Genomic DNA, 17,278 nt, shown 5'->3' with positions numbered 1-17,278 from the left:
TTGGATAGGGGATACGTTTTACTAAACTGGACTACTTCTTTATGGGCCAATGGCCTGAACATCGTCACCAGTAGACTTAGAGATTTATCTTAACTTGTGTACAGGAAGAGTGGTGCAGTTGCACCTTAGCAACCAGGCTGCTGTTATTTAAAAAAACAAAACAAAAACTTTTTACAAAGGTTTTGATAATTCTCCCCCTATGTGCAAGCTTTTTCCTCTGTTATATGCCAAATGTGGGAACACATTAGACATATACCAGAAGAAAGCAGCTTAAACATTCATCTAGACCCGTGCTGAGGAAAAGTTGACCAGTTGCCCATAGCAACCAAATTGCTTCTTTTCATTTTCAGAGGCCTTTTCAAAAATGAAAGAAGCAATCTCATCGGTTGCTATGGGCAACAGGTCGACTATCTCTGCATAAGTTTTGATGACTCTCCCACAGTCAATAAGATAGTGTCGGAATGCTGGGAGTTGTTTTTCAACAGCTGGAGGCACCCTGGTTGGGAAACACTGGACCAGAGAGTGGCTGATTCTATGGCAGTGGTCTTCAACCTGTGGACCTCCAGATGTTGCAAAACTACAATTCCCAGCATGCTCGGACAGCCAACGGCTGTCCGGGCATGCTGGGAGTTGGAGTTTTGCAGCATCCGGAGGTTGAAGACCACTGTTCTGTGGTATAGATATAAATAGGCACCTTTTCCCCTACAGGGTTGCCTGCAGTTTTGAACATTCGATCGTTGGGACTGTTCGCTTTGTTGAAAATTCGAACATTTTAAGGGTCTATTCACATGTACCACATCCGCTGCGGATTTGACGCATGAAAGTCTGTAGAAAACTCACATCAGACCATCTGCGTTTTCTGCTTCAAATCAAACTCGCATAAGGTCCGATGCAATTTTTCTGTGGATCTTTGTGCATCAAATTCGCAGCGAACCTGCTTCTTGTTTGAACTTGCTCTTGTTTTCCTCTACTTGCAGACTTTGTCCTTAGGCTAAAGCTTGTTAATAAAGTTGACACTGCTAATAAAGTTTGCTTTGTTCATGATAAGAAATAAGTTGGGGGTACAGAACTACACCTCAGCTATGCCCCTCATATACAACCAGGAGACAATAGGTTTGGTTTTAATACTATCCCCATACACTTGTAGTTGCAATAAAACGTTATATATTGTATAGGTCCATCCACTACACAGAGCTATGATGTGGTGAGGACTGCAGCGCAACAGGTAGAGGCGTGCGCTCTCGTTTCCTAAACCTACTGCATGGTATTTCCCGCATCTGTTATAAAATGGCGGCTGGTACCTCAATAAACCACCGCGCTCATCACCCGATTCAAAAATAAACAGCTAACTATACTGGGGGGCGGAGCCATCGCCGCGGTTATAACGGCTGAGGGGGAAGGGAGAGAGAAAAAACCGCCACGGCGCGTGATTGGCAGCAACTGATTCCCGCCTTTCGCTTCTCATTTGAAGCCGTGGAGCCGAGCCCCCTACTGCCTATTGGTCCGCTATAAGAGGTAGGCGGAGACTCAACAAGAGGGCTGTCTGTAGTAAATCACCTATGACGTATTCGGGCGTGTCCCCCAATCTATGTCCCGGTTATAGGTGGTTTTCTATGGAGGAGTGGGTGTGTCTTCTTGAATTTGTAAACTGGGTTCAACCAATGAGAACGCTTCCCTGAAGAACGGACCAGGATTGGAGAGGGGGAGACTGTAGTTGTGCGGAAAGCGGCTGTCAGGCTCCAGTTACTGCGCTTCCTCCACAGCCAACGGTTTCCTTATCCAGCTCCAGGACGAGGCCATCAGCCACAGATCACAATGCCCAAGAGAAAGGTGAGCGATGTCCGTTGTACGTGTAGCGGCCCCGAGCTTTTCTCTTTCGGGTCACTCTCCGCGGGGTCTTTGTTGCAATGTTCCCGCTTTCTGTGCGGGTGGCCTCGTGCAGCCGCGGCGTTCCAGTCAGCAGGTACGTGGTGTCACCCGCGCCTTCCCGCTCTACTTGGTGATCGTGTACATATACCCTACGGGGCTCCTTGATAGGGGGTGGGGTCCTTCTCGTCATCCACATCCATATTCTTCCATTATTGATGGATATTGGAAAGAGTGACGTCCATTTTTCTAGAGCTCAAAGGCTGTGGGGCCTGGAAGGAGCAGAACCCTCAGCTGCCTCTGCTGTTTGCTCCTCCATTAATGTACAAGGGCAAGACGAAGGAAATATGGCTGTACTGGTTAACCGAGTGTTTCTCAACCAGTGTGCCTTCAGCTGTTGCAAAACTGCAACTCGGCTACTGGGAGTTGTAGTTTTTGCAACAGCTGGAGGCATGTTGGGTTAACCTCTTAAGGCCACCGCCTAGTCTAGTATGCTCTAGTTCATATTTTTCCAGTTTTTTTTTAAATTTTACATTTTTTTTTCTTTAGGCATAGCCATATAACACTTATCATGTGGTAAACTGTTTTTGGATTGGCATTAAGGAAGTGTGTTCTATGTGTAACTTTTTTTTTTTTTATTATTTTTTTTTTATAATGAACGGGGCGGTCCACCATTTTCACTGTGCACTACTTATAGCAGAACTTTACTTGGCAAGTCAGCACTATTAAGGCAAGGCCAAATGTATGCAGTGCTTTTTGTTTTCCTACCTCCGCACAATAAACACACTTAGATGATGCTACACTTTTGGTTGTTGCCATAAAGACTTGGCAGGGGTTAACATGCTTTAAAAAAAATGTCAGACCTGAGATTCATTGTTAGGTCTCCGTCTCCTACAGGAAACCATTGGCGCGTTTTAGGGTCGGCACCGTAATTATTTTCATGCACTGGCAGGAGGTTTTAAGTGATGAAATTACTAGAATCTGAGTTATTGCTGATCCTGTCTATTAGGGTAGGTCCATAATGCATTCCCGCCCCGTTAATCGTATCTGTTGGCATCCCACTGAAAACTGCATGCTGGCGTATACTGTTAAGGGAAGCAACAGTCCCCATTCACTTCTGTGACCTAGTGCCTCCTTTCAGGTCTATGTGAAATTATTTCAAAAGCGTTATATTTTGCCTCATTGGTCTCACTCCTCCTCCATGGCCCCCCTGCTCTAGGGGGTCTCTGTCCTAGGTCTGCATACCAGGTCCTCCTTTCCTTAATCTAAGGCTGCCTCCACCCGCTCCCATTCTTCGGGGAGCTGGAAGATGAGGATTCAGGTTCTGCCTCTGATCCAGAGGACCAAGCCAGCATGTCAGACATGGTGGAAAGCTTGGTGTCAGCTATCAGGGCCACTTTTCACCTAGAGGACCCCAGAATTTCAGACCCAGTTCCAGAAGTTTCCTTTCAGCGCACCTGTAAGCCTCCCTCCGCCTGAAGGGATTCCCCCACTGGAAATTCTTTTATGGTGGGAGGTCATTTGTCCCTGTTCCAGGACGTTTGAATTGCCCACGTGCAGGACTCTTGGGTCGAAGATGTCGTTTCCGACGGCTATCGGATCGAGTCTGCTTCCCTTCCAAGGGACCGCTTTTTTTCGATCCAGCCTTCCTCGCCGTTATCCCCTACCTGGAAGACCTCCTGGTCAAGGCTCCAACCAGGGACCAGAATCAGGAGTCTCCTCACTATTCAGACCTTGTCCTGATTGAACACAGAGCCGAAATGGGACAAGCCCAACCTGATTCCCACCCAGTCTCTGATCTTCGTGGGACTCCAGTTCGATATGGTGGCCGACCAGGTTCGGCTCCTGCCGGACAAGCACCGTGCTATGTCATCAAGAGTTCTTCTTCTGTCGTCCTGTTCCAGTTTCCATTCAATCTTGCATGGAAGTCCGGGTCGGATGGTGGAGGCCATTCCGTTAACCCAGTTTAATTGTCTACCTCCTTCTGTCCCGGTGGGACAAGTTTCCGCTATTCCCCCCCCCCCCCCCCCCCAGGACTCTCCAGACCCTCCTGCGGTGACTTCGGTCTCCTCTTCGACAGGAGTGACATTTCCTGCCCCTCCACTGGCAGATCATCACAACAGATGCCAGTCTCAGCGGTGGGGGATTTGAGTTTTCAGGGATTGGACAGTCCAGGTCCGTTGGTCCTCCCAGTAAGCTCATCTCCCCTTCAACATCCTGGAACTTCAGGCAATTTACTTTTTTTTGCTTTCTCCATTGGGAGCGCCTTCTCCAGGACTATCCTGTTCATATCCAGTCGGACAACTCCACGGCTGTTGCATATGTCAATCACCAGGGCAGCACTCGCAACGATGGCCGAGGTCTCCAAGGATGCTGCTCTTGGTGGAACTCAGAGGTCCCTCCATTTCGGTGATTCACATCCCGGTGGTGGACAATTGGGAGGCAGACTTCCTCAGTTGCTCCTCTGCCTACACCGGCGAGCAGTGTCTTCATCCAGAGGGGTTTGTGGAGATCTGCAACCTCTGGGGCACTCCAGACGTGGACCTCTTCGCGTCTCACCACAACCAGAAAGTTCCTTGCTTTGTCGCGAAGTCCCGAGATCATCTGGCCGTAGACGCCTTAATAATCCACCTGATCGCACTTTGTCCTATCTCTTTCCTCCTCTCCTTCCCAGGGTCCTGAGGAAACTTAAAGCTGAGGGCGTCCCCCACCATTCTCGTGGCTCCGGACGGGCCCAGGTGCGCGGCGTAGTACACAGTCGTTCACCTAGACCGATTTACCACTGCACCTCCCAGTTCGTCCTGATCTACTCTCTCGGTTCCCTTTGTCACCCCAATTTACTGTCACTGCATTTGACGGCATGGCAGTTGAAACCGTGGTTCTAAGGGCCAGGGGTTCTCTCACCAGGTCATCCGCACAATGAACAGTCCGCAAGCCTTCCTCTGCAAAGATTTATCACCTTTCGGTCACTTCATCCTTTCATCAGTGTGACTTTCTTTGTGCTTACGGAGGGTCATCATAAGGGATTTCCTGCTTCAAAGGTGACCATTTTGCGGTGTTTCTGTTCTGCCTTCTCGGAACCTTACCACTGCAAAGGAAAGGCTCTGCCTTTCCGGGGGTCAGCTCATTGCTCTCTTTCCGTCGGGGCCTCCTGGACTCTAAGCAACAGGGCTTTTGGCCTTGCAAGTCTGTATGGCGGCCACCTGGTTGTCCTTGCACACTTTTACAAAATTTTATCAGGTGCACACTTTTTGTGTCTGCTGACGCTGGTTTGGGTCGCAAGGTGTTGTAGGTGCCTGTGGCCCAACCTTCTGCCTGAGTTTCTTGGGTTCTCTCCCACTCTGGGGACTGCTTTGGTACGTCTCAAAGTCCCTGTAGATGTTTATGCTTACCGTAAAATCTTTCTCGGAGGATTCATTGGGGGGGGTTACCAGCACCCAACCATTTGTTCTGGTGTCCTTGGTTCAGTTGCCTGTCCGAGGGTTGGTTCGATTTAAAAAAATATATATATATATTTTTTTTGCTTTTGGGGCTAAACTGATAGCTCAGTCTGTAGGCGGGGGGTATCCTGCCGAAAGGGGCCAACTTATACCAGCGCATAACCACTCTCTGTGTCTGTGCATTTTTCAGTAAAAAGGACATGTTCTCTTTATTCTGTAGGTCCATACGTTTAATAAATCTTAACTACATGCAGGAAAAGTTTTAAAAATGTCCACTACTGACCCCTATAATCTGCTATTTTGGAGTTTTTTTTACATGTACGCCATTGACCGTGCGGTTTAATTAACAATTATATATTTTTGTAGTTTGGCCATTTATGCACGCAGCGATACCACATATGTTTATATTATTTACATAGTTTTTTTTTTTGTTTTTTTTTGTTTTTTTCATATAGGAAAAGGGGTGATTTAGACTTATTAGGGAAGTGGTTAAATAACAACATTAATACTTAATTTTTTTGCAATGTTATAGCCGCCCCCCCCCCATAGGGGACTATAACATTGCACACACTGATTTCCTACAATGATCACTGCCATGCTATAGCATGGCGTTGATCAGTGTTTTCGCCGCTCGACTGCTCCTGCCTGGATCTCTGGCACGGAGCAGTCATTCGGTGATTGGACAGCGAGGAGGCAGGTAAGAGATCCTCCGCATGTCCTGCGACTGCGGCGGTCCCGAAGAGCCTGACTGAGCTGCCGGGAAAGGTTTCACTTCAGACGTGTCTGAAGGGTTAATACCGATCATCACTGCGATCGGTGATGTCTGGTATTAGCTGCGGGTCCCGGCCATTGATGGCTGCCGGGACCGACCCCCATAGAACGCGGGAACACACGGTGACCCAGTGTCATATTGTGGGAACCGGCGCAGGACATAAATATGTCATGCGTCGTTAAGGGGGTTAAATCAACTGGTGCCAGAAAGTTAAACAGATTTGTAAAATTACTTCTATTTAAAAATCTTAATCCGTAAATTACTTATCAGCTGCTGTATGCTCCACAGGGAGTTCTTTTTTTTTTTTCTTTTTGAATTTCTTTTGTCTGACCACAGTGCTCTCTGCTGACACCTCTGTCCATGTCAGGAACTGTCTAGAGCAGGATAGGTCTGCTATGGGGATTTGTTCCTGCTCTGGATAGAGGTGTCTGCAGAGAGCACTGTGGTCAGACAAAAGAAATTAATAAAAAGGAATTTAAAAAAACGTCCTCTGTAGTATAGAGCAGCTGATAGTACTGGAAGGATTACGATTTTTAAATTTAAAGTAATTAACAAATCTGTTTAACTTTGTCACCAGTTGATTTTAAAATTAAATGTTTTCCACCAGAATATGTTAAGATGGGAGAATTTCAGACGATTTCCTATCATTCAATAATTTAAAAAAATATTATGATTTGCCATCAGAAAGTAGTGATATAAGCTGACACTTACATAGTTACATAGTTATTATGGTTGAAAAAAGACATACGTCCATCAAGTCCAACCACTTGTTAACTATATTGCAGTAATTATAAGCAGTAAAATCCCTCATTGCATTAGTTAGTGATAAGATGAAACGCACACATTAATATATTGTTTCGGACGCATTCTGTGCACTTATCTAGTGAACTAGTGACAAATTCACTAACTTTATATATTTTTTTTCAAGTCATTGAGTAGCTTTGCTATAACTTTTCCATTGAGACTTAAGTAGTCTTTGAAAATCTGACAACTTGACATTGAGCAGTTGGCACACGTGCTAGAGGAGAGATGAATTGCCCTCTTTTGTTAACCAGGCTGTTTGAACCTCAGGCTATAACGTCTCGCCCTTTTACTATTGAGCCTGAAACCAAACACTGTTTGTTGAAGTCTTTATTATATCTTTTGGATTTTTAACATTCTAAGTACAAACCAATGTTTATTAAATATTTTGAACATTTGAAATGGAAGTGGGTTTTTATTTTCATTTTTCATATTTTCTATTGCCAACTAGTCAGCATTTTTATAGATGGCTTGCTAACCCCAGAAAAGTGCCAGATAAAGTTCCCCAGAATGTACAAGTAAGAGGATGGTGTCATATCAGCTTGAGTAGCAAGATTCTGTGATATCTCAAGCTCTATTTTTTTCACACCGTGGGACCAGCTGATGCTGCTAGTGTTATAGCCCTTTTACATTTTCCATATTAACAGGGAATGTGATACTGACAATAATGGAAGTGAACTGCTGCACAAACATTTGGTCCATTCTGTCACTTTCTTAGTAATTGGGCCATGTAAAGGATGTGCGTAGTCAATTGATACTTGCACCATGCTGTCATCTGCGTGTGTATGGGTAAAACCCCTAGAGCCAAAGAACCACTGGTCCAAAATGCAGGCCTGACACTTTGTTGAAATGTCTCTTAGAGATATCTGGTCTTATTGCTTAAGTGGGTATTCCAGCTTTATACATCGTGGGGGAGATTAATCAAAACCTGTCCAGAGGAAAAGTTGCTGAGTTGCCCATAGCAACCAATCAGATCGCTTCTTTAATTTTGCACAGGCCCTTTTAAAAATGAAAGATCTGATTGGTTGCTATGGGCAACTTTTCCTCTGCACAGGTTTTGATGGATCTCCCCCCCCCCCTTATCCAAATGATAGGGGATAATATATATATGATCGTAGGGGTCCTGCCGCTAGAGACCCCTGCGATCTCTGTGCAGACCCCAGCATTCTGTGCCTCCATGATGGGGACATGAGGCCACGCCCCTCTAATGTCTATGGGAGGGGGCGCAAAGCCGGCGTGAGGTGCAAACTTGCCCCCCATGCAAAATTGCTTTTCCCCTCAGCTCTCCGTAGACTTTTGAAGCTAGAACTGGGGGGAGGGCTGAGCGAAGGCAAAGCAGGGGGAGAGAGGAGGTACACTCCTCCCTCATCTCCCCTCCCTCTGCTCCGCCTGCCTTTGGAGAACACAGGTTTGCAGGGGGAGAGTGGAGGTACATGTGACTCCTTCCTCATCTCCCCCTGCATTCTCTGAATGCAGATTTGCATGGGCTGCAAGGGGGAGGACAAACTCTAGGGGCTGGGGCTGATTTCCATAAGTGGTCTTCGGAGAATACAGGTGGGGCTGAGAAGGGGAGACGAGGAGGGAGTCATATGTACATTCAGTATAGTTTTTTTTTCTTTACATTGGACGCATGAAATGTTGCACAAGCACTTAGGCAGCTTTTTTTGCAACTTTTCTCCACACATAAAAGAATAGAAAAATGAAATGGCCTTAGATTTCTTTGCAGTGATAACAAATTTATCAAGTGTAAATCTCGCGCAATAAGTCGCAAACCCCCAAATCTACTCCTGACCTGGCTTACAGAAGTGCTTTTGGAAAGCACTTTTAAAAAGTCAGATATGCAAACTTTCTGGAACATTCTACACAATCGTGCAACATTTCATTTGCCTATACAATTTTTTTTCTCAAAGAAAGTTTAATAAATTTTCCCTACATGTGCCAAATTTAGCGCACATAGGCATTCACAAAGGCTAAAAAAGGACTTACTTAGGCAAGCATTTTCTAAGACAGTGATTACATTTCCCCCTCGAGTCCTGCTGATCAGACTCCTATGGATCTTTAATACAGTATTTTTCTTTCTTGGAGCACCACACATTGAGATGCATCGTCTCTCTGAGACCACTCCACCTCTATGAGCCCTAGAGGCTGTCAGTATGTCCTATTTATAATTGCCATTCCAGTAATAGTTCTAGCTTAAAATTTCCAGCGTTTTTGACCAGACATTATTTATATAATCACAGATTTCTGATTATTTGATATTTACCCAATTTACTGTACATGACGTACAATCGCGTTCTTAAGGTAATTACTACTCTCTTCTGAGAAGGAAAGGGGTTGTATCACTTGTAAGTTGGCATAAACCAAAGCAGACTGTCACATGTAAAAGTTACACTTTCAGGTATATTCCTTTTTACTGTTTAGTCAGTTGAAACAAAGGATCCAGCTCTGGGCTTTTCCAGCTAGCTGAGTGTGTGATTGTTAGTTGTATACCATATTCTTTTCATTGTTTTTATGGGTTGCCACACTTTCAGCACATGGTTAAAAACAGCTGTCAGTACAGTCCTGAAGCATGAGGATCTTTTAGCATCTGCTCTTGGCTTTTTTAGATTTGAAACCTGTTTGGATCGCTTGCAGTTGCTTTGTGTTTCTATATCCATAGTTCTTTTGTATTCCGTGATATTCTATTCTGTTGGCGCTTAGTACAGGGACTGAAATATGTACAGTGTGTGTTCAGAAGCCTGGCTGTGTGACAAGTCACAGAACCACATGGTAAGTCCCCTGTCCTTTTTTTATTTGGAATACACGATGGGACAGATATTTTAAAGTGAAACTGCTCATACACATTTAAGAACACCACCCTCTTATCCAGACCAGATTTTGTATGATGGATTTTCAGTCCACTATACATGTATGCATTGTGGTAATTTTCTTTGAGGAGACCATCCCTATAGAAGACCACTTTTTAATGCAGTTTTACATGGTCTTAAAGAGATTTCATTGTATTTGTTTTATAGTGCCATATGTTTCATGATCAGTCACTATTGCTAACACGTTCTGTGATGGGCACCAACTTTAGGAAACATGTGATCTGTTGAACATTAAGGGTATGTTTACTTGTATAGGATCCTGTGCAGATTCGATGTAACTGCAGATTAGAAGCTGTGCTCAGTCATTTAGGTTACATTGAAATCTGCAGCACAAAATCCTGCACACCAAATCTGTGAACGTCCTTGTAATGTTCATTTTTAACAGACAAGAGGCCTTATTTACTAAGTGTTGTGTAGGTTTCCTTGTGGGTTTTAATTTCCTACAATTCATTTTCCACAGTATTTATTAAGGTTGCCCTATATTTGTCACTTTCCCTACATTTATTAATTTAAATTTTTTTTTTTACACAGGCTCTGATCTGTATAGATCAGAGCATGTGTAATAGATCTGTATAAGGCTGGGTTCACACTACGTTTTCTCCCATACGGGAGCGCATACGGCAGGGGGGAGCTAAAACCTCGCGCTCCCGTATGTCATTCATTTCAATGAGCCGGCCGGAGTGAAACGTTCGGTCGGCTCATTTTTGCGCCGTATGCGCTTTTACAACCGGACCTAAAACTGTGGTCAACGTTTCACTCCGGTCGGCTCATTGAAATGAATGACATACGGGAGCGCATACGGTGACATACGGGAGCGCGAGGTTTTAGCTCCCCCCTGCCGTATGCGCTCCCGTATGGGAGAAAACGTAGTGTGAACCCAGCCTAAGATACATGCGCGCTATATATATATATATATATATATATACATATATATATATATATATATATATATATATATATATATATATATATATATATATATATATATATATATTAATCTTTTACAGTACTGCTTTTGTGTAGTTTTGGCTTCAATACAATTATTATTATTTTTTAATTTTTTTTGGGGGGGGGGTGTAATGTAAGGGGGGAAAAAAAACAGTTTTGAATTTTTTGAGCTTTATGCCGTTCATTGTGCAGGATCAGAAACATAATAAATTGTTTGGACAATTACACACATGGCGATACCAAGTGTGTGTGTGTGTGTGTGTGTGTTTTTTTTTTTTTTTTTTTTTGTACAGTGTTCTATTTAAAAAAAAAAAATTAGAAAAGGCGGGCAATTAAAATTTGAGGTGAGGGATTTTTTTAAAATTTTACTTTTTTGCACCCCCCCTAGGGACCTATCACAAGCAATCATTAGGTGGCTTACTTAGCTAGTGCATTACATTGATCCACTAAATCTGTGCTCCATTGCTAAGGGCTGCCAAAGTCAGCCTTCAACAATCACAGTGCTGGGAAAGATGCCGAGGACCCAGGTAAGCAAACATCACACATGATGGATTCACTTTGAATCTTTGCAACATAATTTCATCCACCCACTGCAGAAAACGTCCACACACACAATCAATGTGGAAATTGACCTGCGGAGTAGAGGTGAAATCTGCAGTATGTCAACTTGTTTTGCAAATATGTTGAGAATTAATATTTTACCCAAATTTACATGACTTGGTACAGAAAAGCAAATTTTCATAGTGTGAAACTGGCAACTGTATACAGGGATTCGTATAGCGTGTGAGAACAGCATACGTTAGTAGTCCAGAAACTAGGGGCAATTACTGATGCTGCACTGTGAACTTTTTGTACAGGTTTTTGATTCCCTGTTTGAGCTTTGACATGAAATACATTTCCTGCTAATTTTATCAGTTTTCACTGAGTCTGAATTCTTGTGCAAGGAAACAAGGACTGCACACAATGATGTATGGGTATATGCATGCACAGTATTCTCAGCTTTATTTTGGGCCTCAGTATTTACCAAAGCTGGGAGTGGGTCAAAAACCCAGAAACTATCATGGTAAGAGTTGCACTTTTTCAGTGTGTCACCTGTTTTTAGCGCTAACAATACTGTGAGAACATATACTACCAGCAGTACGGTATGCTGACCTATACTGAGTATTTGCACCTTGTACCCTTTTAATTTAATGGCCCGAACCTAGTCTAATAAGTGCGGCCTCCTACTCTTTTGAATCCTACAAAAAAGGCTGTAGATTGAAGTAAATTGGCCTGGTGTGAGTATACTGTAGTATATATCTGCATACTCTTCTGCCTGTATACCACATACATAGAGACTTTTTTTATAATCTGCACATACCTAAAGATTAGAAAGCTTAAGAATGACAACATATTTGTGATTTTTGGAATAATTTAATAAAACCGATTATGTATTATGGTATTTCTTGAACTAAAACGGTTGTTTAAGGAAAACTCTAAATCTTGTCTGTCTGTTCTTGTATTGCAGTCTCCAGAAGGTGCTGAAGCCAAGGATGCTGGCAAAGTAACTAAGCAGGAGGTTAGTAATCTTACCTTACTGGGACCAGGCTTATAGATGTCGTCTACCTCAATTTGCCTAGATACAAGAGTTTTACACATATGCTGTTGACTGTTTAAATCTGACAAAAGGTAGTAAATGTTGCAATTTTAACAAGTTGTCATAATCTTTCTAACATTAATGTAATAATACTATTTAATTTGCCTTTTTCTTTTAGCCGACTAGAAGATCAGCAAGATTGTCTTCAGTAAGTATTTCACTGCAATATTTTGTTAAAGCATTGCTATCTTTGAAAAAAAAATTGACATGTCGATCAGACATTTCAAAATTTCTTGATCGCATCGGGTCTCACTCATGAAATCTGCTGCAATCATGAATTGTCAGCTGGTGAAGCAGGTGGCCTTATGCTCTGCTCCAATTGACTTCAATGGGCTTTTACTAGCGGATTCCACCTGAAGAATGAACATGTTCTATACTCAAGCAGAACAGTGTTGGAACTCTGTTAGCAGACATTCCTAAGTGTGAACAGGGCAGCGGAAAGTCCATTAAAGTCAATGGAACTTTCATTGTTAGATGATTTGGAGCAGAATTACTCAACCTTACCAATTTAAGGTGCATTTTACATAAATGTTTTCTTGTTTATAGAAACCTGCCCCACCTAAATCTGAAGCAAAACCAAAAAAAGCTGCAGCCAAGGTAAACATCTATTTTCTCTTAGTCATTTTTTTTTCCCTGCACTATAATGTCCTGTATGTAAAATTTATTCACATGAAATGTATACAGCACGTAAAGGGAAATGTCTGTAAGAGGCATCAAATGTATCATGAGCACATACACAAACAGGTATTGGTAATGCTTGCCACTTCATACTCGCATTACACTTTTGTAAGAAAAAAGTGTACATAATAAGAATTATACAACCAGTCCTCAAAGGATAGTAGAATATAGAAAATAGAGAAAAGAAAAAAAGTTTTTAGCAATAGTGAAAAATAGGATGGAAAAGACAATAAAAAAATTGGTGATAAAATAATGGTTAACCTGAATCAAGGATAAGAGCAATTAAGACAAGATTGATGTGATGTGAATATGAGAATAAGTAAAAAGCACCATAATGCAACCAACTTTGGGTAAAAAAAAAAACACATATACGAATGTATATAGCCTTGAAATGTCCGTATGAGGACTTATTGTAGAGAGAGCCAACAATAGAATGTTAATTGATGTTATGAATAACAGTTCAGGGAGCGATATATTGTCAAAAGGATGGTTCAATATGGTTAAGCGGAGTCTCAGTATGTTCAAATAGTGAAGGATAATACCTGTAAGATGGGATGTGGTTCCACTTGCTGACAGTATATGCAGCCGGTGTCCTCAAGAGTGGTGGTTTAAGAGGTGAAGGCAGAAGTTGGCACGGAGCAACATCTGGCCCCTTACAGGGGAGTGGTCCCGGTGGAATGAACCATCCTGGCAAGATGCAGGCTGGCACGGATGTGCGTCCAACCAAGGTAATCCTTGTAAGTATGAGTAGATAGATGGAATAAAGCAATGGGCTAATCGCAATCCCTGGCATCCTCATGTTAGAGAGACTAGATCATGCACTATCATCGGTTGTCTAATAATGGGGGTACTGCAGAGCTGCCAAGGCTATAAATGGGCTATAAAAGTAATATAAAGGCTTTTATTCTGCTCAATTTTATACCAAAACCACCTTTTTTTTTTTTTAATGAATTTTATAGCCTGTTTATTGCCTTGGCAGCGCTGCAGTACCCCCCATTAGACCACTGATTATCGTGTGCGCGATCTAGTCTCTCTAACATGAAGACGCCAGAGATTGCGATTAGCCCATTGCTTTGTTCAATCTATCTACTCATACTTACAAGGATCACCTTGGCCGGACGCGCATCTTGCCAGGACTGTTCATTCTACCCGGACCGCTCACCTGTACAGAGGCCGGATGTTGCTCCGTGCCTGCGCCGACTTCTGCCTTCACCTCTTAGACCGCCACTCTTGAGGACACCGGCTGCATATACTGTCAGTAAGTGGAATCCCATCCAGTCTTACAGGTTTTATCCCTCACTATTTGAACATACTGAGCCACCGCTTAACCATATTGAACCATCCTTTGGACAATATCGCTCCCTGAACGGTTATTCATAACATCAATTAACATTCTATTGTTGGCTCTCTACAATACGTCCTCGTATACGGACATTTCAAGGCTATATGTATATGTGGTTGTCTTATGGTGCTTTTTACTTATTCTTCTCATATTGCTTGTTTTAGAACATCTTGTGCAAGGGCCCTGCCCAGATGTGGGATATTGTAATAAATCTTGTGTTAATTGCGCTTATCCTTGATTCAGGTTAACCATTATTTTATCACCATTTTTTTTGTCTCTTCCATCCTATTTTTCACTATTTCTACAATTCTTTTTTCTTTTTCTATATTCTACTATCATTCGAGGACTGGTTATAGAATTCTTATTTATATATGCTTTTTTTTTCCTTACAATTGGGTCTCTTGGGATTTAGACCAAACCAGTTAACCTCAGGATAGACAATCTGAGTGAGCTACACACATCTCTATTTTTTCACATTACAATTTGTTAATGATGGCAGTGCTTTAAATAAACTTTTGCCATGTTGTCCAGACTTGACAAAAGTTTAATATGCATCAGGTTTCAGTTTGGAGACCAGCTACGATCCCAAATCTGACTTATTCACTCTATAGGCTATAAAGCAGTGAATCGGGGGCACCATCTAAACTTTTGACATGTCAATAGTTTAATGACATTAACACTTTACAGGTCTGTTCTTCCATTGGCTTTCCACCTAGAGCTCTAATTTGTACATTGGTCTCTAGTTGGAATTATTACATGGTAATGTGCAGTCTCTGACTAATAATGGGAATATATCACTACGGCAGCTTTATTCAGCAGTATCTGTTGGTCACTCCTCTGTATTTAAAAGAAAAAAAAAACTAAAGAACCCACTGATTATTGGTGTAATAAAAAAAATTACTTAAGTTCTTATTTACATTTCATTATAAATACACAGATCATTTCCCATACAGTTCTTTTATTTATTTGTTGTATCAGTATCTTAAGTATTTTAAGTGTTAAAACATAACTTGCATTTTTAAATTCAGTCCCTTGTTCAAGGTTAAGTTAACATGTGTTGGAGCTCTATTCAGGGGCCTCAGTCACAGACTGTCTTTTCCCTGCATAGAGGCACCCCCACCCCCAGCCATCGCTTGTGTGCAGGGAACTACAGCACTGCACTATTTACTCATCCCCTTGCCCTAAATACAGCGTTGGTAAATTCTACCAACATTGCATTAGTTTATCCTTTGGGTATAATCCTTAATTTGTAGTAAACGCTGAACTTTGATGGCAAAGATGTGAATCTTGTTAGAAGACCAGTGCTTATTATACAGTTAGAAGACAAGACCAGTGCTGATTGTTATTCCCTTGAAGTTAAGGAGGTTCTTGTCAGATGTGTGTGCAGAGAAAAACAAGGGGAATTGATAATATATAAAAAAAATTGCATTACTGTAATTTAAACATGAATACTGCTTTATTAGCTGTAATTAGAATAGCACTTTTAATCGTCTTCATGGTGCATTTTAATGTGAATTTTATTTTTATTCTTTTCTGATTCTTATAAAGAAGGAGCCAGGATCAAAGGGTAGCAAAGGTGCTAAAGGGAAGAAAGAAGAAAAGCAAGAAGCTGAAGGTACTGCTCCATCTGAAAATGGTGAAAATAGAGCTGATGAGGTACATTTCATAGATTGAATCAGTGGTGGTGTTTTCTATAGTCGTACAACCATTGATTTGCATGTTCATAATGCTTCTTTTTATTGACCGAAATGTTATTACAGATTCGCATCTCTCGCTCAACTGTTAATGTTTCCACATCCAGAGGTGCCATGCCCAGCACACTGTCAATAAAAGGGCAGATTGAAACAGTGAAGGTTAAGGGTACGGTAGATCATTATATTTTTGTGTGCAGTGCATAGAAAGCTAGTGGTGTGGTGCTTATTCTGTGTGGAAAATAATGGAAGCTTTCAGGTAAGGCTTCTTGGGTATGTAAATCTTAAGCTAAGCAGAAGTATTCGGAGCAAAAAACAGGTCTTTTTGCATATTCCATTTTCTACAGAAGGTTTTTATTTAGAGAAAACACTTTGGTAGACTAGAGAAGGGCTTGGGTTTAAGTTGGTACTGTTCAGATTATTCTGATTGTTCTCCTTTTTGTTTTTTCATGTCATAGGCACAGAAAACTGAAGCTGACAAAGAATGAAATGGTCATGGAAATTTTTCGTTGATTTTACGTACCTCCTTGAAGAACTTTAAGAAAAAATATTTTTCTCAAGTATTTTGTAAATGCTAATTTTTTTAGGACAACTGTAGTTTAACTTTTACATATATAATATACATGAACATTTTCTTCTACATATTCATGCTTGGCTTATTCTAATTTCCCTCATTGTCTGCAAGTTTTAAACAAAAATATTTTAGCATTAGTGGGTATGTTTTTGAGGCTGTTTTACATATCTACTTTTATTGCTTAAAAAAAAAAAAAAAAATCTTGTGCATATAGTGATGTTTTTTTACTGTGCATTTGACATTTTCCATGGCATTTTCTATAGCAATAATTAGTGGTGCTTTTGTACTTACAGTTTTGTGGTTTTGAAAATGACTAAATTGTTGTGACCATCTGCTGTTTTTTAATTTTATTTTATTTTTTTCATTTATGTAAAAATAAAAAGGTATTTCCTTTTAATTGTGCTTTTAAACATAATTTTCTGACAACTTTTTACATTCCTGAAATGCCACTATACATAGATAGTTATATCAAAATTGCCTTTGAAATAAGACTGAAAAACCTGTAAGGTAACAGCTGAGTTGGCTAACAAGAAGGATCAATTGACAAAGCCTAGCAAAGTACGTCATGAGTCGGGTGAGGGGAATATGGCATGAACCTGCACATTAGGTCTGCATCATAACTGTCAGATGCCTCCTGACATCTGCCGTTAAAAATGGACATTG

At 41.5% G+C, this 17,278-nt stretch overlaps 1 protein-coding gene across 4 annotated transcripts; it reads left to right on the top strand.

The window, feature by feature from the left end:
* The first annotated feature begins 1,525 nt into the window (after nt 1-1,525).
* Nucleotides 1,526-17,012, top strand: HMGN3 (high mobility group nucleosomal binding domain 3). 4 transcript variants are annotated; one of them, XM_056565938.1, is made up of 7 exons: nt 1,836-1,963; nt 12,202-12,252; nt 12,449-12,478; nt 12,877-12,927; nt 15,899-16,006; nt 16,111-16,210; nt 16,500-17,012. In XM_056565938.1, exons 1-7 carry the CDS (start codon nt 1,838-1,840, stop codon nt 16,511-16,513), a joined length of 480 nt encoding a protein of 159 aa, XP_056421913.1. In that variant the 5' UTR covers nt 1,836-1,837; the 3' UTR covers nt 16,514-17,012. The 4 variants fall into 4 exon arrangements, with proteins under 4 accessions (XP_056421915.1, XP_056421913.1, XP_056421914.1 ...); XM_056565940.1 differs by lacking the exons at nt 1,836-1,963; nt 16,500-17,012 and adding an exon at nt 1,526-1,830 and having other exon boundaries at nt 16,111-16,493; XM_056565939.1 differs by lacking the exon at nt 16,111-16,210.
* The last annotated feature ends 266 nt before the right edge of the window (nt 17,013-17,278 follow it).

Source organism: Hyla sarda, chromosome 3, assembly GCF_029499605.1.
Source record: "Hyla sarda isolate aHylSar1 chromosome 3, aHylSar1.hap1, whole genome shotgun sequence".
Classification (NCBI taxonomy): domain Eukaryota; kingdom Metazoa; phylum Chordata; class Amphibia; order Anura; family Hylidae; genus Hyla; species Hyla sarda.
Note: the sequence above shows the minus strand (reverse complement) of the source record. Positions and strands in the feature narration are given on the sequence as shown.